Consider the following 25,595-nt stretch of genomic DNA (forward strand, 5'->3'; position numbering starts at 1 on the left):
TGCATGCAGAATCCCGCAGCAGAATCCGTCCCTGGCAGTAGCGGCATCCATGCATACCTTTCTTTTTTTTTTTCCTCTGTACTGCGGATGGTCTGCGTGGAACGCCGTCGGACATGCACAGTACCGATTGTTTTTTAACTCCTGCTTTTCCCACGTCATTACTAGGTGACCTTTCCGCAATGTCATTGTTGAAGGCACGCAGATTGGACGGCCTCCTTTTTTCTGTACTGTGGATGTGTGCGAAAGTGCCTTTTTTTTTTTTTAACTCGGTGCTTTCCCGGCTTCCATGGAAGCCGTCCGCACGTGAGCCGCACTAAAATGAAGTATGCTGTGATTTCTCTTCTGCATGCGGAATCCGAAAAACAAATTTGCATGTGTAAATTGAAGTGCGGACACCCATGCTTCCCTATGGGTGACTTGAACTGCGAGGCACCCACGCGGATTCCGCAAACCAAGTCCGCCCGTTAGCATGAGGCCTAAAGCTGGGAAGATGAATGACTTGCAGGAAGGAAGACAGGCATCTGAGGCTTAAAACTTTGTATATTGCGATAGACACTAAATATGGATTACAATTTCAGGGCTTCCTCACAAAAAAGCGGAATGATAGATCCTGTCCTGTCTTTCTCGCGTGCAATATTAACGGGTGAGAATACGGCTGGTGAAAACAAAACCATTGAAATCAATAGTTTCGTTTCCTCCTGTTATAATGGGACTAAATCACACCCATCTGTTTAAGGCTGGGCTAACACGAACGGATTGGATTCCACATCAGGATTTCCACAGCGGAAGACCTCCGATATTTTCTTGAAATTGCGATTGATCATGGATACGTGTGATTTTCCGTGCGGATGTACGCCTTTGCACAGCGCATAGTCCACACGGAACAAAGAGCTCTCTCACCCCTCCAGACGGCATTCTGGCTTTCCTATCTATTCTCCTATCACGTCGAGAGCGTTTCCGCTGCTCATATGCAATGTTAATTGCGTATGGGCTGCCGATCGCTCACATCTAGTGACATCGATTGAGGCCGTTTGTGCAAAATTTGCATTAAAATCGAACATGCTACGATTTTTCGCTCAGGGAATACACAATGCCCGCATTTTACTGGGGATCTTACACATGGACAGCAGTCGCAGGATTTGCAATTCAAATCAGTTTGTGTGGGACCCCTCTAAGCCCCCAAACACGTTTTGAGTGGCATCACGGCCTTGGTAGACCCAAAGGAAAATTATCTATGGGCAATTTATTAAAGCACTTGTGTCAGTTTTCTAGCCCAAGAAAGTCATACATTTTGGTGCAAGCCTATTTTTGAGACTTTTTTTTCCATTTAAAACAAACATTTAAACTTATTTTTTTAAAGTTGGCAGAAATTAGCAAGCACCACGTTAAAGAGTGCCTCTCAATAAATTAGACACTGCTTACTCCAGTACACATCATATTTAGGCCTTGTTCACACAAGCGTGGTTTTAGCGCAGTATAGCCACGGGAAAAGATTGTGTCTAATAGAACCAATGGTTTCCTATAGAAACGTTCACATGAAGGAATTTTAGACACACAGAAGGCTCGCACCTAACAAAGATAGAACATGCGTGTGCAAAGCTCGCATCTAAGGTCCATGGTGCGCGAAAAGATAGGACCTGACCTATTTTTGGTGGAGCTGCACAGGAGTTTCCATAGACTCCTATGGGAGCTGGATAGCGTGTACCACCATTAAAACTTACCATCAAAATGGTGCCTGATAAGTATTAGACATGAGGCTACTCTGCATGGAAGTGACTGCAGTATACAGGGGAGACCTCCAGAGCATGATAGGAAACTAGCGATAGAGAAAGCTATAAACATTATGTTCTTACAATGGCACATATCTAAGGGGCAAATATTGGGGTGCAGGTGAACAGTCTGTTCTTGAAGTTGATGTTAAAGCAGGAAAATATCAAAGCAAAAGGATTGGAACAACTTTGACAAAAAACAAAGTAAGATGGCTAGATGACTGCATCAGAGGATCTCCAAAACTGTGAGTCTTGTGGTGTGCTCCCGGTATGCAGTAGTTATAACCTGTCAAATGTAGTCCTAGGAAGGACAAGCAGCCAATCGCTGACAGGGTAATAGGTGGCCAATCAAAAGGTTGGTCTATTCTGCTCAATTTCACAGAAAAGCCAAAGTATTACAAATTGAAGGCGTAAAGAAAAAAAAAAACTTACTGTGTATAGCATTACGTAGTTGCATAACAAATCAGAATGCCAACGTTGACCCCTTGCCAATACTGAAAGTGACTGCAATGGACACGGGAATATGGAAAAGAAAAAGGCTTGGTTGGTTGAATCAAGTTTTCTTTTACATCATATAAATGGCAGGTGCATATGCATCATTTACAAATGGACAAAGATGGAACGAGGATGCACTGTGGGAAAGTGTCAAGCCGGAGGCGGCATGATGCTCTTGGTAATGTTCTGCTGGGAAACTATGGGACCTGGTCTTCATGTGGATTTTCTTTACAACAGACCACCTACCTACCATTTTTTGCAGACCATGTGTACACCTTCTCATGTCAACGATAATCCCTAATGGTATTGACCTCTTTCAGAAGGATAACTGCTTGCCACCATGCTACCGCAATGTTGAGGAACAAGGAATAGTTTAAGGTGTTAACATGGCCTCCATATTACCATATATCAATGCTGAATTACATGTAGCTGTTCACTGATGCATGAGCTTGTGCTGGGAGTGAGGCAAAGACAGACGGACTATATCTAGATCTGTTGCAGGAACAATTTCCATTTTGCAAACTTTTTCATTTTTTTTTTTTTTTAATATAAACAGTTTACATCGAATCAGTCTGGATCCCTTTTCGGTAGGTGAATACTATGTTCAGCACCAATTTAGGTTGAGTGTATGTGAACCATGGATACCTAGTGAATTCAGTGGACATTTAGTAAGTTTTTATTGCGCCACAGCTTCACCCCATTTCCCCTATTTCCCCCATAAAATTTGCTTATGACACAGTTTCAACATCAAGACATCCCACAAGTTAAAGAGATCAAAACATGATTAAAATTAATCTTTATTATTCAAATGCATTAAAAGCAGTAGAAACAACTCTTTCTGTTTAAAAAGGCACAGGAAGACCATTCTGATTCAATAGTGAACATAAAATAGGGATTTACAGTACAAAAAGACAATGACTGCGCACATACAAGCCTTTTTAATTAGTCATTCAAAAAGATTCCACAAAAAGAAAAACCTTTAGTATCACCGAGCAACTACTAAAAATGTGAAACTGTAGTTTATCCCACATAACAAACAATATCAGATTTGGTGCAAAATAATAAAAAAAAAGGTATGAAGGAAAATTATTGCTTTTCGCGACCACACCCCTCCTTGTAAGTTTATATTACTACCCAAAATTGCTCGCAGAATCATTTTTATTAGAATATTTGGATGTCGTCTGTGGCATACACATCACATTTAGCTGAATGTCGAGCAGTTACAAACCTGCTTTGACTAGTAATCAGAGTTGGCAGTGTTTTCTCTTCTGTGGTTTAGCAATCACACAAAATGTTCAAACCCGTTCATCAGAAAAGGAGCACATTTAATTTTCAATCAGCTGGTGTGATAAAACAAGGTTTCCCAGACACGCTCATACTGCTTGGTGAAGAGAGCGGTGCGTGTTCTGAGAACGCCAGAGCGCTGACATAGGGGCGGGGGCAATAAGGAGGAATGCTATCAGAAAGATTAATAGCTACAACTACTGATGTTATAGTAAATAACCCAATATTAGGATTCTCGTGAAATAGGTAACTCGGTTGTAGACTCCGGAGATGAAAATTTCAAGTCTCATTGCTATCCTTCAGGCATTACTGAGGGAAAGATTTAGGGATGTTTTTCCTTGTTACTTTCTTGTGGCATCCTGTTCACAGCTGTGGGTTAGATTCACACGAACGTATATCGGCTCGGTTTTCAGGATGGAAGCACCAGGAGCAGGCAATGAGCTCCCGCTCCTGCCCCCTCTCTGTCTCCGCTCCGCCCCTCTGCACTATTTGCAATGAAAGGAGGTGGGGCGGGGCTAAGTTCCACGAATTGGCCCTGCCCCCGTTCCACCTCTCCCCATTGCAAATAGTGAAGAGGGGCGGAGAGGAGGCAGAGAGGGGGCGGGAGCCAAGTTCCTGCTCCTGGCTCTTCCATCCTCCCCCCCCCCCCATCCCCACAGATGAGGACGACGTATATCGACTCAGCGTGAAAACCGAGCCGATATACGTTCGTGTGAATCCAGCCTTAGGTAAAGATCACAATGACGGGAGACTTGAGATGAAGTACAAACCAAAGAGTGACAGGGAGATGGATACAGAGTTTGACCTGTTTAACATAGGATATTGCCATCATGCGTTTTCTAGACCTTTAGCAGACTAAAGGGCCTTTTAGACGGGATGAATATCGGGCAGACGATGCCAGACACTCGTCCCTGCACATACTCGCTCTTGTGCTGCTGCATGGGAGTTAGTATTGTTAGGTCTCAGTAAGGAGGCTGCAGGAGATTTCTCTCATCGCGCTCCCCGACTCCTCTCCATTGACTTAACATAATGGCCGGTTAGTACTGAACAGCTGCTATTTACACTGAATGATCAGCGTTCAGCTCATAGTCTATCATCTATGCAGCATAAATGATGAACGATGAGCTGATCACTCATCGATCAGTGTAAATAGCAGCTGTTCAGTACTGAACGGCTGCTATGTTAAGTCAATGGAGAAGGGTGGGGGAGCGCAAGGAGAGAAATCTCCTGCAGCTGCCCCGCTCCCTTGATGGCCGCTCCTTGAGCAAGCCAGCAGTACTAGCTCCCATGTGACATACAGTGATGAGTGTCTGGCATTGTTCGCCCGACACTCGTCCTGTCTAAATGGACCTTAAGAAATCAATCAGTCATTTAATCCCATCCCTTTACTGATGAGATGACTCTGCACAATCTGTCCCAATATAAACAGCAAAGCTGTTCAGCTGCCTGCTGAACTACGGTGTGTGCACTCTATTGGCCAGTTTGAAAAGTGGGATATTGTTTTTAGATTTGTAATGGGAAAAAAAACAAAAAACTTAAAGGTGTTAATTTTTATACATTTCTTTAACATATATGACAATACAAAATGGCTGATTACTAGAGATGAGCGAGCGTACTCGGAAAAGCACTACTCGCTCGAGTAATTTGCTTTATCCGAGTATCGCTGTGCTCGTCCCTGAAGATTCGGGTGCCGCTGCGGCTGACAGGTGAGTCGCAGCGGGGAGCAGGGGAGAGCGGGTGGGAGAGAGGGAGAGAGAGAGATCTCCCCTCCGTTCCTCCCCGCTCTCCCCGCTCCGTGCCAGCACCCGAATCTTCAGGGACGAGCACAGCGATACTCGGATAAAGTAAATTACTCGAGCGAGTAGTGCTTTTCTGAGTACGCTCGCTCATCTCTACTGATTACATAACAGATTGATGTTTATGGCATTTGATGTAAATTAGAAATAGGAAATGGCCATTGATACACTGTACATACAATGGGCTGGGTGAGGAGTTAGAGCTCATCTGGAAGGCCATAGAAATCTAATCATGGACATGAAAAACCATTGTAAAAAGCATGGCTTCTTTTCTAGGACAGGAAGACATACAGCATATACTTTAATTTTTATGACATTTTCTTCCTTTATGCAGGACTCAATTGTCTGGAACAGAAGAAAAACATACATTAAAGCATGGGAAATAAAACATGCCGCATTTTAAATTTACAACACGGCATTAAAAGGTAATGAGTAAATACTGCAAGTAATAATCTTACTTGTACTGCATAAAATTAAAAGCATTACTGTGTGAAGTCTTAAAGGACCATTACCCATAAATACAGCTGGTTAGGTGACTGCCGTTCACACAACGGTTTAGGTTTTTGCGTGTTATGGTTTTTTGTTACATTCGAAGACTGCAATAATGAACTGCAATACTTGTGTGCCAAATCATTCATATTGCACAATTAATGGGGTATTAACTGCTAATAAATGGTGCTACTGCATGGGGGATTATTACTGCGACTATCCCTCAATCATTCAGATCTAAACAAGTAGCTCTTGTAATCTGTTTTTAAGAGTTACAAGTCATTTAGGTTGGTATGGGTAAAGTTGTAGGTGATGATCAAAACTTTAGATATCAGAGCTGTGACTGTAAGGAGGGGTTCCTGTCCAGTAATTGGAATCAGGAGAGGTACAGCTTGCATCAGGAAAAAAGTGGTGTAAAGCACACCGCCAATATACCCAGGAGAAGCAAAAACTCTCTGGATCACGTTTCACCATCTGGCAGTTTAATAGATAAATCTGGGATTTCTATATGCCAGGAGAACACTAGAGTTTGGTGGAGGAATACCGATCTGGCGATTCATCCATAGTTTTGACTAAACCTTTTTGTTCCAGCTAATCTTGAGCACTTTCCAACTTTCTTGGGCTACAATTTTTCCTGCATCGGCAAAACCAAAAAGGAGGAGAAGAAAAAACCCACAAACAAAATCCACCCTCTTCCAGACAGCTAGACATATTCTTCCTTATAAGCTTTGCATACAGAGGTACAGTAGGGGCCTTTTGTACCTTAAAAAAAAAAAGTTTCCACCAGTGTATAAACTGTTACAGGTTTCATAAGTTTTCTGTAACTCCTGCATGTATCAAAGTAACTCCATATGAAGGGTATTGAATATTAAAAATTGGATGAAGTATATGTATTCATATGAAAGTTATGGGGCCCTTTTCATGCAAAATGCTACATAGTTATAGTCATAAAGTATGTTTTGTAACAAAGTCCTTTTTGTTCACAGATAGTCGGTGACCAGGTATGCCAAGTCCATACATCCAAAATGTCTGACTTTGAGAGCGGTCAGATATTGGCTTGTTTGAAATGGGAGAAGCATTTTGTGAAATCTCCCAAATACTGGCTGTAGTGTAATGTCGGTACACAGAGTGGTTACTCAGTGGACACAGGAAGGCACCAGGACTCGAACTGGCACAGGTCCAAGTAGGAGGACACCACCATGTGAAGACCACCAAGTTGTGTCGATGGCAATAGCTAATAGACGAGTGACTGCAGCACAGATCCGAGCAGTGGTGGGGAGTCACGAGTTACCCTACAAACAACTGAAAAACCAATTGCCTGAAACTGGGTTGCATTTTCGATTTTGTATACCAAGAGATGGACAGCAGCAAGTATAGCAGTAATCCTTGAGGGTTAGGGAATCAATGCCAAAAGTGCCGGCCATACAAAATAGGCTTTTGGACCAACAAACCTCCAGAAATAAATAGAAGGGTGGCAGCAGTTTCAGATGCCAATAAAAAGCTAAATTTATTCTCCATAAAAGCTAAGGAAACAACGTTTTGACCATTACCTGGTCTTTCTCAAGCTCCTGAGAAAGACCAGTCAGCCAATGATCAAAAGGTTTCCTTAGCTTTTATGGAAGAATACATTTTGCTTTTTATTGGCATCTGAAACTGCTGCCACTATTTCTGGGTTGCATTTTCAGCCACCACCACACACCCACCATGCAGTGGTGGCAAGAAATCAAGTTAACGGAACACAAAGACTAACCTATTGTACTGCTGGACACATGAAGAACAATTGTGTTTAGTGACGAGTCCAAATTCTACTTGGGATAAAGTGGTACTAGTCAATGTATCCACTGGCATTTTGGAGGACGGGCCAAACGACCATGCTGAGATTTCAGAGCACCATGCAGGTCCAGACCCTGGAGTCACAGTTTGGGGGGCAAATCAGTTCTTCCAGCAGTACTGAGTTGGTAGTTGTTGAAGGCAAAATGACTACCCGACAGTATGTGGACACAGTGGAACACTCTTGTTATAACGTTCATGACCACCATCCAACAGGATTATGCCCATCCACATACTGCAGCCATCACAATACATGTCAGGACCATGGTTTTGCCCACAGAGTTGCCAGATTTATCTCCAATAGAGCCAACACAAACTGTACAACTGACTGCACAAGTCATGCAGACTTGTAGAGACATACGCTAAGATATCTAAAATACTTATTGATTCAATGCTCGCAAGGATCCAAGAGTGTATAGGTGCTCATGGTGGGCACACGTCTTACTAAACCTTGTCCGATTCATCAAATGTGGTAGCTATGTCTAGCCATACCCAGAATACATGATAGCGAATTGGAATGAAATGCCTTCTGGATGTAACACTTTCCTTTCCCACCAGTGTAGAAGACCTCCATATAAATATTGCTGAAATACAACCTACATACAATCCTGTAAGGAGTAGAGCTGTAGATATTAAAGCATTGTCCTTCACTAATTAGATTTAAAAGGGTTTGTCCACCTTCACACCCAATTATATATTATCCATTTACATGTAGAATAAAGCAACCCTCCAATAGGTCTGGTGCCATCTTCACACATGCGTATGTGCTCGAGCGCCATGCTCTTGCGCAACAAACATTTGTGCGTGCATTAGCATATTTTACTGTACTTCTGGAATGCGCAAAGACATACGCACCAACGCTTCCAATGAAATGGCTAATTTGTCTAATTAATGTTAGCTCAAAGATGCGTTTGTTTCTGCGCAATTAAGCAGCGCTTCACTCATTTCCTAATGTACTGCATGTGCATTTGCATATCGACTTCTATAAGGACGTTTGGAACGCAAATGCACAGGAAAATAGAACATGTTGCTTAATTTTTGTGCAGCCTAAATCTGCAAAAGAAAAGGCAAATAAAAAACAAACAAAAAAACACCACGCATTTGAACAAGTCGATTGAAATAAGTGGATTCTATTAACGGTGAATTGCACTGGCAAACGGGCCAGCTTCACACTTTCGTCCGATTTTGTAGTCACACTCCTTCTGGCTAGCATAGCAGACATACGACAGCAGAAAGTAGAGGGCAAGTGAAAAACGTATGACGATTGCAAAACATCGGGCAACCGTACACTACACTAAAACCTTCTACCATGGAGACAGTTGGGATTGGACATTTTTAATAAAGACCTACTGCAAAGAAGTTGCTTCATTTTAGAGGTATTTAAGGGGGAAAAAAAAAAAAAGAAAAAAAAAAAAAGTTGTCCAAAGTTTCTTCTTATTACCCTACAGAATGCTTGTTCGTGCAGTCATACTTTGTTCTCCACATCGTACTATGAAACTAGAAGGCTTGTGTGTAGTCCGACAGCGGAGACACAAGTCTACGTAGGAGCTGGAGACGTGAAACCGTAGGATATTTTTAGCCAGCACTAATTGCAAAATAGCTGCTTTTTTGCTTCAACAAGAATGACATATGTTGTAGCAGCTTGTTAATGGTTTCCAAGTGAACTAGTAAACTACATAAAAAGGTGGTTATAAAGATTTACGGCAACTCTATGGAATTGTAGATTTGGCGACTACATAGCAAATCGAAGCTGGAGCAGTTAGAGGACTACATCGATTTTTTTTCTCTCCCCACCTCCGTCAAGTGTATGATCAATTTCTGGAGTTTGAGACCTAACATATTTACTTCAAATATGGATTTGACATGGACAAAGGAAACCGTCCTTTGTAACAAAATGAAGTAGACAGGAGTTTGCAAATAATTTTACCCTGACCCATAATAAAGTACAAAAAAAAACCCAAACCTTTGTTTTGTGATAACCTGTTCTGTACCTGCATGTAACTTCTCAATGCCAAGAAGTGTATCATTTATACTTTCAATGCTTATGCTTTTATATTTGATACATAAAAACCTAGTTTCTTGCCTACTCATGACAAGCAGCTCTGCAACACTGTGTACTGCCGATGTGAATGATGACATATGGTCTCCCCTACTTAAGAGGTTAACAAAGACCAATGTCATACAGATTGTTCAGGATTAGAGAAAAAAAAAAAAAAAACATTGACTACCTGCCAATGATTGAATGTGTTAGGGCGTCTTCACACTGGCAAGAAAGTCAGGCGATTTTCTCATGCACGACGATGCAAACATAGTTATCGCCTGTGCCGCTGTGACAGCAGCGGCAGGGGATTCCTTCATCCCCACAGGGAATCCCCTCATCACTGAACACTGATAGCAGTGGTAAGGTGTTCATCCCTGCAGGGAGTCCTCATCACTGAAGGAATCCCCTGCCACTGCTTTCACAGCTGCAGCAGGGGATCACAATGTTCTCACCATGTTGTTTTTAATGGGGCCGGCGGCAAGGCGAAACCCCTGGATGAAGGAATTCCCTGTCGCTGCCGTCACAGCTGCTGCAGGGGATCACGATCTTCTTCCATTGCTTTCAATGGAACCAGCACTGCTGCCGCCCCATTGAAAGCAATGGGATTAAGGGAACCCCCGCAGGGATGCAAGGCTGTTTTCACATGAAAACACCTTGCATCAAGGGGCTTCTAGAAGGTTTGCAAGAGCGATATCGGGCCGTGAATCACACCACCTCTCGCTACTGTGCAGGAGCCCTTATCACAGCCTCATTCTCTTCATTAGAGCCAATCTACAATACCTGACAACCCATGGACGGAAGGGTAGCGCCATCTCCGAAGAAAGCTGCCATGTTCTTCTAGTTGTGGAAAGCCTCTTTAAAACAACTGTATAGCAAAGAAACTGAATTGCTATTACATGATTACAGCCCATTACTGAGGGTAAAAGGAATGTATAATATAAAGTAATGTAAGAGACAAGCGTTTCATATGTTTAGGTATTTAATAAAAACATGATTCTTAAAAAGAAAACAAAAACTAAAAACAAAACAAAAACTTTGTGATACAAGCCCCCAGCTTTACTACTTTCATCAATTTGACTTAACGTATAATGACAGAAATCAAAGTATAAGGTGCATATATTTTCTACCCAGCAGGCAACCCTCTAACAAACAGCATCCTATAGCTCATGGTATCATTCTTCAGCAAGGGCTAACGCATCTGTTAAACAGCTCCCGGAACAATTTAAAATGCGCACTGCATTCTAGTTCCTGCCACTGCTGGCCAGACTGACCGAGAGGCACCAGGCGGTTTCACCACAGCTACATGATGCTTCTGGGCCAATTAGGCTGTAATTAACACATTATGTGCACTTCAGAAGGATGAGCCGTCTAGTAGGTGCAATAGCAGCCACTGAAATACCAGGAGCATGGGTGCTCTTGTGAGAGCCGACAGTCACACCGAAGCCAACTCATTTATTAATAGAAGCAATTAAAAACAAGTGTTGGAAAGCATATAAAATATATTACTAACAGATGAAAAAGGAACATTCTCACCTAAAACCCCCAAAAGCGAAGTAAGGCTTAGTTCACACTACAGAATGAAGACGGAGGCAAAGTAATGCGAATAGAATCAGTCAACAGATCAATCATGAGTATCTAATTATAAAGCAATACACAACTAGCCTAGTATCAATTCAGAATTAGACTAGGGCTCTACAGTGTGTCATGTCCACAAGTTTAGGTAAAAGTACAGTTAAGAAACATGGGTAGTACCTAAAGGTAAAGAAATACGATTGTTTTTATCCTCTTGTTTTTTTATTTTTTTTTCTTGCAGTTAACTTCAAAATGAAAAAACTAAGCCAAAACTTCAACCAGGTTCGGTACTTTAGTACTTGGTCTACTGTTCTAAAGGATGACATTGTGCCTTTAACCACTCGGACCAGACGTTTTACCTCCTATTACCAGGTTTGGGCCACTGTTGGGTTTGTTCACATGGTGACATTTTTCGGCACAAGTTCCACCTTGAAATCCGCAGCTTTCTTGCCATTTCTGGCGCAGATCCACACATGGAATTTGACCTGCTAATTTTGAGAATCCATGTGCGGAATTTGAATGTGAGAAATGAGTTTCCGTGTGAAGTAGTGACATGTCACTTCTTGATGCAGAAACGCATCTCCGCATCGAAAGTCTGCAGATTTTGAACATTGACAGAGCAAATTCAGTGTGTGGATCCATGCCAAAAACCGCAGAAGAAAATAGTGGATTTTGGTGCCTTTTATTTTAAACAGAATTGCAGCAGAAAATGCCACCATTAAGTCTGCTGTGCGAACATACTTAAAGGTTCTGTTCACGCTGCTCTAGAGCCCTCCAACGGAGATACTCATGGAGAATTCTTAATTATATACCTCTGGGCAGGAGGCTGTGATGTATGCCACGGATTAAGCATACGTAGCCTATCATTACCAAATTTAGTTAACAAATGCCCTGTGAACACCGCCAGGAAAGTTACCACAGCTAGGAAGTGGTCCACCCTCCCCTTGCATAGCTTGCATATGGGGTTCACATTGATACAGGTGTGTTCACAGCACATTTGAGACTATTCTATTCGGTACAAATGCCAGAAAGGAATAAAAACCAGACCCTGGCACGGAGTCTCAGAATTGTGTGGATTGTGATACGGAATTGAAGATGCAAAATTCTGCACCAAAATCCATATTTAGGTGTGCAGATTTTAGTGCAGAAGTCTGGGTAAGCAAATTGTGTCCTGTGTGAAAACACCTTGACATGTCCATAATAGGGATCTGTATCACGGACAATTAACAGACAATTGTATGTAATCAGTATTTGCCCCTGCATTTACGGTCATTGGGTTTTATTTTCTACTGGCCAATTACTCATCTGTATTTGCCTAACAGAAAAGAATACCAATACAGAGGCAAAAAAATGGGGTGGGGGGGAGAGTTATACTGCATAAAAAAAAGAAAGCGAAAAATAGTCATGTGAACAGATACACAAGATTTAATATTAGCTTCACTACAGTCCACAAAACGTAGACCAAATATAGGGTTAAAATATGCCTGCCTGAAAGCAGCCTAAGACTTGACGTCTTGGTTGGTCCAAAGTACAATTTTGCCAGGAATGTTGCATTAAATCCATCCCCACTGGTATGTATTGAGCCATTAGAAATAAGGTTTTTAAATATGGAGTGAAAAACTACAAACACTTTAGATTACAGTGTCTTATGAGAAAACAATAATACATCTTGATAACCAACCATGAAAAAAAAAAACTCAGCCTGCTATATCTAGAATGGGCATGTAAAGGTTTTGAAAGCACTACTTTTCTAGAAAAGTCATTCAAAAAAAAAAAAAAATGATCTTGTGTATAAACTTTCGACCATCCCCTATCTTTCTTAGCATTTTCAAGCAGGGACAGCAGTGTACCCCAAGTAAAAGCAAGAGGACAAATTATTAACAGAAGAGGGAAGCGTTCAAATCAAGACATACCCAAGAATGACTAAGTTTTAATGTGGAATGGGGTAAAATTTACAGCATAAATCAAAGCCATTACAAAATAATTACCAAAAATAAAAAAAACGGGAGTCCTGCCCTTTAAATAAAAAAAAAAAAAAAAGTTACAGAACTCTTTCCATGAACATTTTCAACTGGAAACAGGACGCAATAAAGACAAGCTCCCAAATATAACTCAAGAACCAGAAATCGGTGCTTTCAACATACAAATATGAAATGACGTAAGAAAAAAAGCCTTTAAAACAGGCTTGCGGTCTTAACTTGAATTTTCCAAGTAAAGGCATCAGCTTCACAAAAATTGTGATACCAATGTAATATGTCATGTCAACTACTTTTTGACACATGAATAATCAATTAAGCTACCAAAGTCTATTATCCCCAGTGACCTGGAGATTCGCATCTGATCTCCCTCTCAGGTAATCAGAGAGAGAAATCAATAGTAGTTCCAGAAGTTTTAATTAGATGAGAACAAGTACTGGCATGATTGCAAGGGATTGTATACCGCACTGTGCCATCGTAGGTCAATTCCATGGCATTCATAAAGCCTCTATTTAGAAGTTAGAACCTTCGAATATACAATAGTAATTTATACCTGTACGTGCTCTAACTAATTAAATCATTCGCTGGAAAAAAAAAACAAAAAAACACAATCCAAGAGTATGGGCTACCTCACATTATTACTTAGTTGTGCAAGGTACTCTTTTAACTCCTTGGCAGCTTTAAATCTGCCGTATCTTTTCTTTGGGTTTGCACATTCGTCCAACAGTGTCCCGAGGTGGCCATCTTTGGAAACTTCCGCTGGAGGGTCGTGAAGGAGGCCACCAGAAGTTCCACGCCATGTAGCATGTCTGGATAGAAGGTTCTGGCAAATGGCATAATAGTTATGGTCCACAGTAGCACGAGAGCAGAGAATTTCTTTCGAGAAAGAAAGGCATGCTTCTTTGTCACAGTCATCAAACTTGCTTTCGTACCACACGTCCCAGTTTTCGGGTTTATCTGGAAATTCAGAAAAAAAAGATTGGAAGATTTAGTAGAATACATTTCTTGAAAAGCAAAGAGGCGTACAGTTAACTAAGCGTAAATATAGCTTCGCTGTAAATACTTTTACTGGGAGCCGTTTCACTATACTGTAAAAGTAAACTAGTGGTTAAGATGAAGCCACCAAACATCTTTGACGTACAAGGTTCTAGAGAAGACATAAAAGTTTTACATGAAACTCCCAATATAAAATAAAACGGGGCAGATTTACCAATTCTAATAGGCAGACAGTCTGAGAGCCAGATTTATCACGGTGACTCTGCTGAATGGTAAATCTGGTGCATCTCTCGACAGACTACTCCAACTTTCTACCACCTTCTAGTTGGTTTACTTTATGACAAACAATATGCCACATTATGCCATCATGTGATCAAGACCGGCGTGCTGGTGGAAAAGCATCATTTGTAGAGCCCAATGCCTGCCGTTCTAAAGAATAAAGCATTTTTTCACATGTAGAGCCGACACTTTGTAAGAATTTATGCCTAGTAGTGCCGTTTGGACCTTTGGCGTGTCTGGAGCTCCGTAGACCTATGCAATAGTGCATCTGGTTTCCCGTTGGAGGCGCGAGAGTTTCTTCTTTTGACTGTCTACAAGGCATATATTAATTTTCTTGCACAATGGGTGAATTTTCCGTTGTATATCTGCCCTAGTTAATGCAAATTAATAAAAATTCAATACATGTGCTCTACAGACTACCATCCAAGGAATAGGAAAATTAAAAAAAAACAGCCGTTCTGGTTACTCCTAGGAATTTATAAATTGAAACCTGAGCATTGCCAGTTAGGATTGCATCCCTACACAGACATTGTCCAATCAGTGCTAAATGTTAGCTACACCCCTTTTGACACAAGAAATGGAAATACCCAGTTGTCCATTTATTCATAAGTTACTAGGAGGAACACAAAAATGGCACAATGCAAATTTCAAAGAAAAGATACTCCAGAGGTTTTTTTTTTATTAACCCCTTAATGCCACAGGATGTACGTTTATGTCCTGGCTGCTGGGTACATAATGTAACAGGACGTAAACTTAGATCATGTGTGTAGCACAGGCTCGGAAGCGGAGTTTGTGCCATCTGCGACTAACAGCAGACATTGCGCTGTTAACCCTGTACATGCCACAATCAATGTTAATTGAGACATATAGAAGGCTTTGCTGATGTCACTGGCCCGTGACAAGATCATCTCGTAGGGCCGATGGTTGCCATGGCAACCTGATGCCGCTGCCTGGCATCTGGGTCTGCCATGACATGATTGCTAGAAGAAAAAAAATGGAGCCAAAAAATATGCAATAAGTGATCAAAGAGATGTACCCCAAAATAGTACCAATAAAATCTACAATTCATCACACAAAGAAACAAGCCCTCATATGACCATGTCTTAACCTATTCCAATCCAATTTGTATCCTGGTTTTCTTAGAGAGCTAACTCTTTCTGCTGTTATACAATGGCGCTATCTGCTGGCTCAAGCCAGTACTGCATTAGGTGACACGTTGGATAGGCTCCGACAGCAAAGAGGCTGGCAATATACAGTAAGAGAACCCAGACAGATGTCTTCCAAACATCGGAGCTGTACAGCCTTAAATCATAATGTCTTTAGACGTCAGACAGTGGATTTGAAAGGGTTAAGAGAAATGGGGGAGTCATGGGTTTTGAAAAGGAGATGAGAATCCCCCAACCATACAGCTGCATAAAGCGCTTTTTCTTCCATTCCAAAACCGGGCAGCTATGCAAACTCCATTATAGCCAATCAGGTCCGCTCGGCACTATTCGGTTCTGTCCAGAGATGGAACCAGTCGGCTGCAGGGATCCCACTCTCCGAATGGAGCAGGAAAGCAGAATCCCCAGCCCAAGTGCGAGAGCACCCTAAGGCTGTAAACCGTGTCAAGTCACTAAATCGAAACATGTGCAAAGCATTAGGCCTAGTGATGAGCAAGCATACTCGCTAAGGGCAATTGCTCGACAAGCATTGCCCTAAGAGAATACCTGCCCACTCAAGAGAAAAGGTTCAGGTGTCGGCGGCGGGCAGGGAGATCTCGCTCTCCCTCTTTCCCCCTCCCCCCCGCTCCCCGCTCCCCACTGTCACAACTCACCGCTCCCCCGCACCCGAACCTTTTCTCTCGAGCGGGCAGGTACTCGCTAAGGACAATGCTCACTCATCACTAATTAGGCCCCTTTTTTTATTGTAAGTATTCAGATGCCCTAAGCAGATAAGAGCAAGAAAGAGCAAGAAAAGAAAAAAAAAAAAAAAAAGATTCCCTTTAAGATAGAACAGGCTGTTATAATGCTACATAAGTTCTATGTTTCGTTAGTACATCTTTAGGCTGAATATAAATAAGAGCTCCATTTATAGGTCTGAGTGGTATTGCTTAAATGGAAGAAAAGGCATTATTCCATTAAAGTTATACATCTTGGAAAATGTAATTACACCCAATAAAATAACAGCACATGTTAAACTGATTAACTAGATCAGAAATTAAATTTAAAAAAGTTTAACATTTTGGAATATTCCCCAGACTTCTTTCCAATATGAGCAAAAAACATGTTGCTCCTGCTCAGTCAGTTTTCTTAAGATGCGCAAAACACAAAAAAGCAGGGGGAAAAAAAAATAAATAAATAAAACCAGCAGTCGACTTTGTAGAAGAGCGTAAAATGGGCACTAGATCATCCTCCGAATGTGTGGAAAAAAAAAAAAAAAGTAAAAAAAATCATTTCAGAGACTTCACCAATCAATCATGTTTGTCGTATAGAGGAACAGGTGCTGAACTTCCACAACAAGATAAATATGGGCACGATTCTGAAGCAAGCTGACAAGATATTATCTGGCTGCCTTTCCCGATACTCAGCGGAAGCAGCTTGGTTTTGTGCCCATTCGCCTGTTTATTTATACATGCCAGTAGTTCATTGCTACAAGTCTTAGATTAACAACCCAGTGACAGTTGATTATTCACCCTTGATCAACTATAAAAATATGAGGATTGTGTTTTCAGTTGTATCATAAAAGTTCAGATATACTTGATCATTTTTACTGTAGCCCCATCTGGAAATTATCTGACCAATTTAAGAATAAAAATAAGTCAGTTGCAAGGGATATCATGGCTTTCATAACACAACTCCTTTCTCCCACTCAGGAATGGCCTGCAGTATTCGGCACAACCACTACAAAATGTATGGCGCTGTGCCTGGTAAACAATTAAGACTACATGAGTGCCATAGGTCCTTCAGTTAGATAACGGGTGAGGGCATTGGGAATCAGATCCCTACCAATCTGAATATCGATGGGTAGGTTAAGGATAGGCCATTAATATACAAGTCCTGTAAAATTCCAAATATTGCAGAACTCGCAATTAAATGTTATGAAAAAAAAAAACAAAAAAAAAAAAAACAACTATCTATATCAAAGCCATCTTAACGCCTTAAGTATTGTTGGCTGTTCTACCAACATTCATTAAGTAATGCCATTAATTCTACAATCCTATTAGACCCTCTCTTTAGTAGGGTCTAATAGGCCATCGCTCATGGTTGACCCGGAGGTCATTGTTAGGTTTCTGGCATCCAAAGCAACTCATCAGAACCCACGATTGCATTGTGCTGGTCCAATGGACAATAGTGGGTTCCTTCTCCCCTAGTCAGCCTCTTTAGAAGGTGTGATTGCACTGGCAGCCCCTAAAAAAGGGTTAAAAGTCTACCATTTAGTGCGGTAGACCAGCCAATTTCTTGACAGCCGAGCGGCTATACCCGATCCCGCTTCAATGCGGTACCAAAGAAAGGTGCTTGTTTTGAAGGAAATCCATAAAAAAGGTATATGAGCGGACACTAAACAGGCTACATTCTATTGCCAGTTTTTTTGTTTTCTTTTGGGTGTTGAGGGGTGAGGGTAAAAGTGACAATAAGAGATACACTTACTTTGTTTAATTAGCTTTTTATCTGCTACCAGGACATTTTCTGCATCAACAATGATTACTTTCCCATCTCGAGGTCCAACAGCAAAGTTGTCAAAGCTGACATCTAAGAGGTAAAGTGCAAAATCAAAGTCATTGTTCGTGAGTTGTTCAGCGATCTCCATTAGCTGCCAAGCAAGGTCCACTCGCTTTTCCCACGGAGCATTATAGAAACTCCAGAGTTCTTCTCCTACATAGTTCACGGCCACCATTCTGCCACACGCTCCCAGGTATTTAGCAAAAGGCCAGCCTTCATCTGATGGGAAACTCTGGGGAAGAGAGAAAAAAAAAAAGTTAAGAGCTACAGCTACCAGTGGTAATATATTACATGTAGGAGTACAAGAAACACCCAAACATAGTAACTAGGGTATATTTTACTATTAGAGATGAGCGAACCTACGCGTTTCGAGTAATAACTCGATCGAGCACTGCGATTTTCGAGTACTTCCGTACTCGGGTGAAAAGATTCGGGGGGTGCTGGGGGGGCGGCGTGGCGGAGCGGGGGGTGGGGGGTAGCACTGGGGAACAGGTGGGGGCTCTCTCCCTCCCCCCCCAATCCCCGCTGCAACCCCCCACGGCGCCCCCCGAATCTTTTCGCACGAGTACGGAAGTAGTCGAAAATCGCGGCGCTCGGGCGAAAAAGGGGTGTGGCCGAGTAGGTTCGCTCATCTCTATTTACTATATCACAAATACATTCTCTGTACACTATCCTGTAAGTTACACAGGTTTCAGCTGCAGACTGCAATTGGACAGGGGGGAGACAACTTGAGCAGCATATTTCAGGTGGGTGGGCATTGTGTAGGGTTGTAGTTAGAGGTAAAGGCCCACTTACTTCTTACTACATAATGCATGAACAATGGACGATGAGCTGATCGCTCCGTGTAAATAGTAGCTGTTCAGTATTGAACAGCCACTAAGTTAAGTCAATGGAGAGGGGCGGGGGAGCACAAGGAGAGAAATCTCCTGAAGCCTCCCTACTGTGAGCCAGCGATACTAGCTCCCGTGCAGCAGCACAATAGGGAATATGTGCGGAGACTAGTGTCAGGCATAGTTTGCCCAACACTCGTCTGGTCTAAATTGAGCTTTAGAGATACATTTTAAGTGCTTTAATATTTTTGGTTTTATTCCCCATTGTAGTTAAGGGATGGGGGGGGTCCACCATTTGGGATCCTCCCGACCATCAGCTGATCGTCTGGCCTGCTGTCAAGCGCAGTGGGCCGGGCGTTATCAGCGCACAGGGGAGGAAGTGTTGGCTACTACAGTACTTGCCGCTTCTCTGCTGGCCAGGACTGAATGAGACGTCACGACCAGCAGAGAAGCAGGAAGAGCCGCCGTAGCGAGGCACCTCCATTAATTTCAATGGGAGAGAAGCCGGCACCTGTTACTGTGACAACTGCCGACAACATACAGCCTTCTCCCCTGACAGCCGGCCGGACGCAGGTTCCGAGCGGTGGACCCCCATTCACCAGAGGTTAGGTCCATTAAAAAGAGGGCAAATAATCCCCTTTTAAGAGCAGACACATTTTGCCTTTTATCCCCTTCTGCACAACAAGCGTGCTGTGACCCAATTTTTGGAAAAACACACAAAATCAGTTCATCACATGCTCAGAGCAATCATTAGTTCGCATTCCCAATGGAGTTTTGAAATGTGTGAAAACACTTGAACGGTTTCTGCTCTAGTCATCGGTTTACATGACTTGAGATAAATATAAGTCAACTCTTCTAGGATGAGGGTTCTGTTCATTTTTGTCCATCAGTGATTAACACAAGGAGCACATTGTATAATCAGATATCGCCAGGATGAAAAATACAGCAATGTCACTCAGTACAAGGGCAAATGTTCGTCCATTCCCAACCTTGAAGGCTATGGACACCTTTCAGGGCACATTTCTTTGTTTTTTTAATTTCACTTAAATGCATGTATTTTGGGCCAAAAATAGTTTTTTCAGTAAAATTAATTTTTTGGCTTTTTCAGTTTCTACATATCACTGTATAGCAAGATGCAAAAAACATCCATTCAGATCAGTCAGTGAAGCTGGACCAACGACTTGCTTCCTCAAATGTTATAGTTCTTATCAGCCGAAAGAACTACAAAGAGCAGTTCAGACTGTTCTGCTTCACACCGAACTCCATAAATTGTGCTGAAGGATTGAGTGATCTTTACTCAGGACAATTATTGACCGAATCATCGCTGGAAACAGCCAATTCAGGCGACAGTCGTCCCGTGTCGACACAGCCAGTGGAGATGGGCGGTCAGAAAGTCTCTTCGGCCGGCTCGCTCTTCATTCTCTGAAGGACTATCACTTCTGTCTACCTTTACAAGGGGCCTTAAGATTAGGGGAAAGGAGAGATGCAGAGCAAATACAATTTTCTTTCTACATTTAAAAATAATTCTGTAAATAAAGTGGTTTTGCCAGTCCATTGGTTATTTCTGGTATAGCCTATATACGTATCAACATTCAGTGGACGTCTATGTTTATGCCTCTCCTATTAACCACACATGAACAGCCCCCATTTGGCCAGAAGCAGGAAGTTTGCAAGCAACATCATTTAAAAGGAAAACCCAATCAATATGCCAGGAATGACTTTAGTGGAAGATTCCTTAAACCGTAGACATCTGGATTTGCATTTTAACGGAACTGAGAAGATAAACATGTACCCAACTTAATTGCACAGAGGTTACACTGTGTTAACCTGCAGTACTGGAAGGGGCAACTCATGATCCAGGGTCTACAGACCACTATTGTAGGTAACAGACCATTAAAGAGGGGGAAGAGGGCAGGCACAGATAGTATAGGACAGTGGCAGGAAGCAATAAAATCCAAGCAAGAAAGAAGAACAAAGCAAGCTAGTGAAAGAGTTAGAACTGCTTCACACTGGTACTGTTTGATCAGTTTCCCCCAATTAACCCCCGCTGAGCACTTGGAATACATAAACATAGGTGTAATTCTTTCTGACAGGGACATTTCAATGACCCAAGAGTGCTAATAACAGTTTACAAGTAAAAAAGTGACAATTCCCACACCTGGAGACCTAAGCACATGGGGGAAGTTTATATGGTCTTACAAGAGGTCACCTTTTTGGGTTATGCATTTTCACAGAGAAAATCAACAGATCAAGAGTATAATGCCTGTGAATGGGAGAATGGACCGATACATACGCCCACTCAAAACACAGATACTTGCTTCTGACTTTGTAAGCAAAACCAAAAATGCTGAAAACTAACTTTAAAGCCACCCTCCGTCCGGTCCTGAAGATATAAAGATGACCGCCTGATGCAGTGTGCATAGTATACATTAATGCTAAGACACTACATGACTGCTCATGTAGGCAGCATTGATTAACCCTTTAGTGACAAAGCCTGTTTGCGCCTTAGTGACGGAGCCAAATTTTGAAAATCTGACGTGTCACTTTAACATAGAATAACTCTGTAGAGGTTTTGCATATCAAAGTAATTCGTTTTTTTGCCACATACTGTGCTTCATTTAGGTGGTAAAGAGATTAATAGAATTTGTGTAGATTTATTAAAAACAACAAATGTGGGGAAATTTTGAAAAAATGTCATTTTTTTTCACATTTCAATTGCAATATCTCAGATGTGTGCAAATATACTGTACAAATTTTTGATGATATACATTTCCATCTGCCTACTTTATTCTGGGCACTCATTTGAACAACTTTCATTTTAACCCTTTTTTAAAAAGGGGGTCTCACTCAGAAGGCGCTTAACAAGCTGCTCCTGGAACTGCAAGAAGGCGAGCGTTCCCAGGGATGTCTTGTAAATTACGTATTACAGGTAGCGATCTGAACACCACCAGGTTCACACGGCCGGATGTGGAAACTGCATACATTATACACTGTTTGTTTTTCCCTGCACAGTGGCTTAGCGATGACGCGAGTACCCGCAGCCAGTAAACAGTGTAGTTGCGTATGGGCTCCAGGTATATCCATGACCAGAGAGCGCAATGGGCTCTATGCTGCGGATATCAGCGGTAAAATAGAACTTGCTGCATTCTGTTTTCTGCGAGTGGATTACGCAATTCCAACCCACTAATGTGAGCGGAATTGTGCAATCCAATGCATTTGATTGATCTGCGTATTACAGTGGCTCAAACGCATGTGGAACCCATAATTCCTATCCGGTTGTGCAAGACCGACCTAACGAAACTCACTATCTTTCCAGCATGTGACCAGGGAGCGCTCAACGAGGCCACCGGTGACTGCTCTAGACTCATTGGTGAGGGGAGAGGAGATGAAACTTCAACTTTTTTTTACTTTTACGTGGTCGCCATTATGCATTGGACTCTGTGCAGGGAGATTTAAAATTTGTCTGGCTCGACGGCCTTCCGCGTATGCACGCCACATCAGCGCATGCGCAGAAGCCAGCAGCAGGTCTAGACTGCCACGGGACATCGGAGGACGGAGGTGAGTATTTTCAGCTGCTCTCACGGATCTGATCCATTAGGGCAGCTGTTCATTTAACTTTTTTTTTACTTTTCCGTGATCGCCGTCCGCAGTGATATCTCCTATCTCCCGGCTACCTTCAGGAGTCAAGAGGCTTTAAATTTCCCAGGGCTCCCAGCCTTCTGTGCATGTGGCTGACGTAATGACGCCTGGTGCGCAAAAGACCGGCATCAGGTCCCGGAGGACTAGATCACCGCGGGACATCAGAGGAGCATGGGAGGTAAGAATGCTCAGCTGTCCTCATGGTTCCGATCCACGAGGGCAGCTGAATCTTTAACTTTTTATTGACTTTAATGCGATCAGCGGCGTTATCCACCGGGGAGGGGCTCCCCGCAGGCCCCTATGACAGCTCCAGGTTATCTGCTACCTCCCGGAACCAACAGCTTCAGGTTGTCAGCTACCTCTGGGAACCGACAGCATGGAGCTGTCACATCCACAGCCGATGTGGCTTTAATCTTCTGGGGATGCATGTTTTTACGTCCCTGAGGCTTAAAGTCCACTTAGCTAGGACGTAAAAAGGCAATGGGGCCGTCACTAAGGGGTTAAGTAAAGGCAGTGAAGTGTCTTAGACTAATGATGTCTACTAATGCACAAGGTGTATAGGGTAGTCAGAGAAGCTGATGCAGCCATCTTTGTTCTTCCAGGTCCAGAGGGTCGCTTTAAAAATTAAGATTTCAAGAGAAGATGCCCTGCTCATCTCCAAAGCAGCAGTGTTCAGCCGAGTCGGGTTGTATTTACAAGTGTGGTATTAGTCACATGAGATTTTAATGCGGCGGTACCCGAGAGACACAAAGGACGTCACAATTCCTGTAAAAGACAACTTTTGTACGCCGCTCCCTTTCAAGTGCCTGTCTCTAGATAATGTATTAATATTTCATCCTCGCACTTCGCCGTTTCATAGATTCTTTTACTGGTGCTCCAGTTCGAAAGCAGACTTGTTAAAACATGCAGTCAAACAGTCTTTACTCTTACTTTTCATCTTGATCTCATTCCTTAGTGCACAATCCTGTATGCCTACAATCCTCAGTAATATTGATGTAAAAGGAGGGGAAAAAAACTGTAATAAAACTTCAAAGAAATTCAATTTTTTTCCAGAGGGTCTGATATATAATTCAGCCTGGATCACAACAGTCTCCAAATAACGACTTAAGTCTTTACTTAACACAACATAAAAAGCAGCATTAATCAACTTAATAAAACGAGTATTTATGGGAAAATGCTAATACTCTTAATTGTAGGATCTAAAGACTTGACAGGAGGGGAAACGGCAACCAGCAAGACATTTCCCCTGAAGCAGCATGTATTACATGGCTGCCATTCAAACAGACGGCACCCATGTAATACACGGGTGTCGGATGCACGGTTAGCAGTTCAACGAACATCCAAGATTGTGCCCTTTAATAGGTCCCCTTTGGCAATTCTAAGACAAATAGCTTTTCAGAATAAGCTGCCATGTGCACAGGAGAAACTGTCTGTTACGTGACTCGTAGCTTGTATTTATCACCAGCTTTTCCCTCTGCAGGCTCCATTTCTAATTCTCTGGTCTTCCCTGCACTGGCTGCCATGTCCTCACACATAGGGAAGCAGGATCTCCTTTTTTCTCTGTAGCTTACACCTCAGAAACAGCAGAAGCGTGGAGGACATTATACAACAGGACTGAGCAGTACAGATGCAAATACACACCGGGTTGGGGTAAATCACTTACTAGGAACTGCAGCTATGTCCACCTGTCCCCCTCCTATGCCACATTTCTTCTCCATAGCACTTCTATAAAGCAGTTGTAACCCGATATCTCAGTGCGAGGGCTTCTATGTACATATTTTAGGGCTGCCTGTCTACAGGCGTTTTTGCATTGCATTACCCACAGCGATAATCTATAGCATTGCTATAGAAAGCGCAAGCCCACCCCCCCCCCCCCCCTCACCCCCCACAAGCGAAGAATCATAGCGAGTCAATGCTCGCGGGCGGCAAATTTCCGCGATTCTCCACGGTGAGCCGTCTGCTAGCAACTGCTCCTGAGCGGGATATCGTGACGTCTGTGGACAGGCAGCCTAATCAGTACACTCTGAGTGATCAGTACAGGAGGGAGAAGTGGCATTTTTATTTTCACTTCTACTATTGAATTAGATAAGAAACTTTGTAACTTTATAAAGTATGAAAAAAAGTGTAGAAGCTTAGGTACTCTAAAGAGCATAATGTTACAACTGTAAACTATGCACGAAGAAAAGAATAAGTGAGAAAAAAAAACCAGGAAGGCAGGATAACTGAATGCACGGTAAATAGCATCCCTATAATTGCTGCCAATTAAACCATTTTTCAGAACTTTGAAGTTCAATACTTCAGAGAACATAATGAGAACCATTAAACTGCTCTTGGATTCCACATCCCCCCGCCCCCCTCAATATTGTATCTACAGTACAAGAAAGCAATTGAAAGTCCAACGAACTTTGTAGACGCAGTTGTATTTTTTTTTTTTAGGGGGGGGGGGGGGGGGTTACAGTGTTGATGGTGCAGTGAAAATTACATGTCTTTACTCTGTGGGCAAGATCACAGCAATACCAAATTTAGGCATTTTTGGTAATGAAATTTTAGGTTCTCATGGGGTACTTGAACTTGTGATCACCTGTACAATAGACTGCAATGCCTCAGTATTTTATGGACAGCCAATTAAGCCCTGTGAACATCTGCATAGAAGTCATGGTATAAAGCAGTTAAACTTTTTAAGAAACAGCTGATAGCATGTAGATATGACTCCCTAAGCAAGCCTCCTACAATTCCTTGCAACCCACAACTGATAACCCCTTAACAAGCTGTGAGTGATAACAGTCATGCATTTCTCCCAACCCACCATGCATGTATATGCTTGGGTTGGGTAAGATTGAATGGCTGATTGGCTGAGCAGGCTGTCCCTCAGCCATTAGAGCAATCTCTTGCTGGGAG

At 42.4% G+C, this 25,595-nt stretch overlaps 1 protein-coding gene across 1 annotated transcript in view; it reads right to left on the reverse strand.

Moving 5' to 3' along the window:
* Positions 1-13,186: 13,186 nt before the first annotated feature.
* The window catches only part of DIPK2A (divergent protein kinase domain 2A), a 42,392-nt gene continuing 29,983 nt past the window's right edge, over positions 13,187-25,595 (reverse strand). The window contains exons 2-3 of the mRNA XM_066599370.1: positions 18,157-18,460; positions 13,187-14,209 (exon numbers count right to left, since the gene is read on the reverse strand). Coding sequence (XP_066455467.1) covers positions 13,878-14,209; positions 18,157-18,460 — 636 coding nt within the window. The 3' untranslated portion in view covers positions 13,187-13,877. The remainder of the gene's footprint in view (positions 14,210-18,156; positions 18,461-25,595) is intronic.

Source organism: Eleutherodactylus coqui, chromosome 1, assembly GCF_035609145.1.
Source record: "Eleutherodactylus coqui strain aEleCoq1 chromosome 1, aEleCoq1.hap1, whole genome shotgun sequence".
Classification (NCBI taxonomy): domain Eukaryota; kingdom Metazoa; phylum Chordata; class Amphibia; order Anura; family Eleutherodactylidae; genus Eleutherodactylus; species Eleutherodactylus coqui.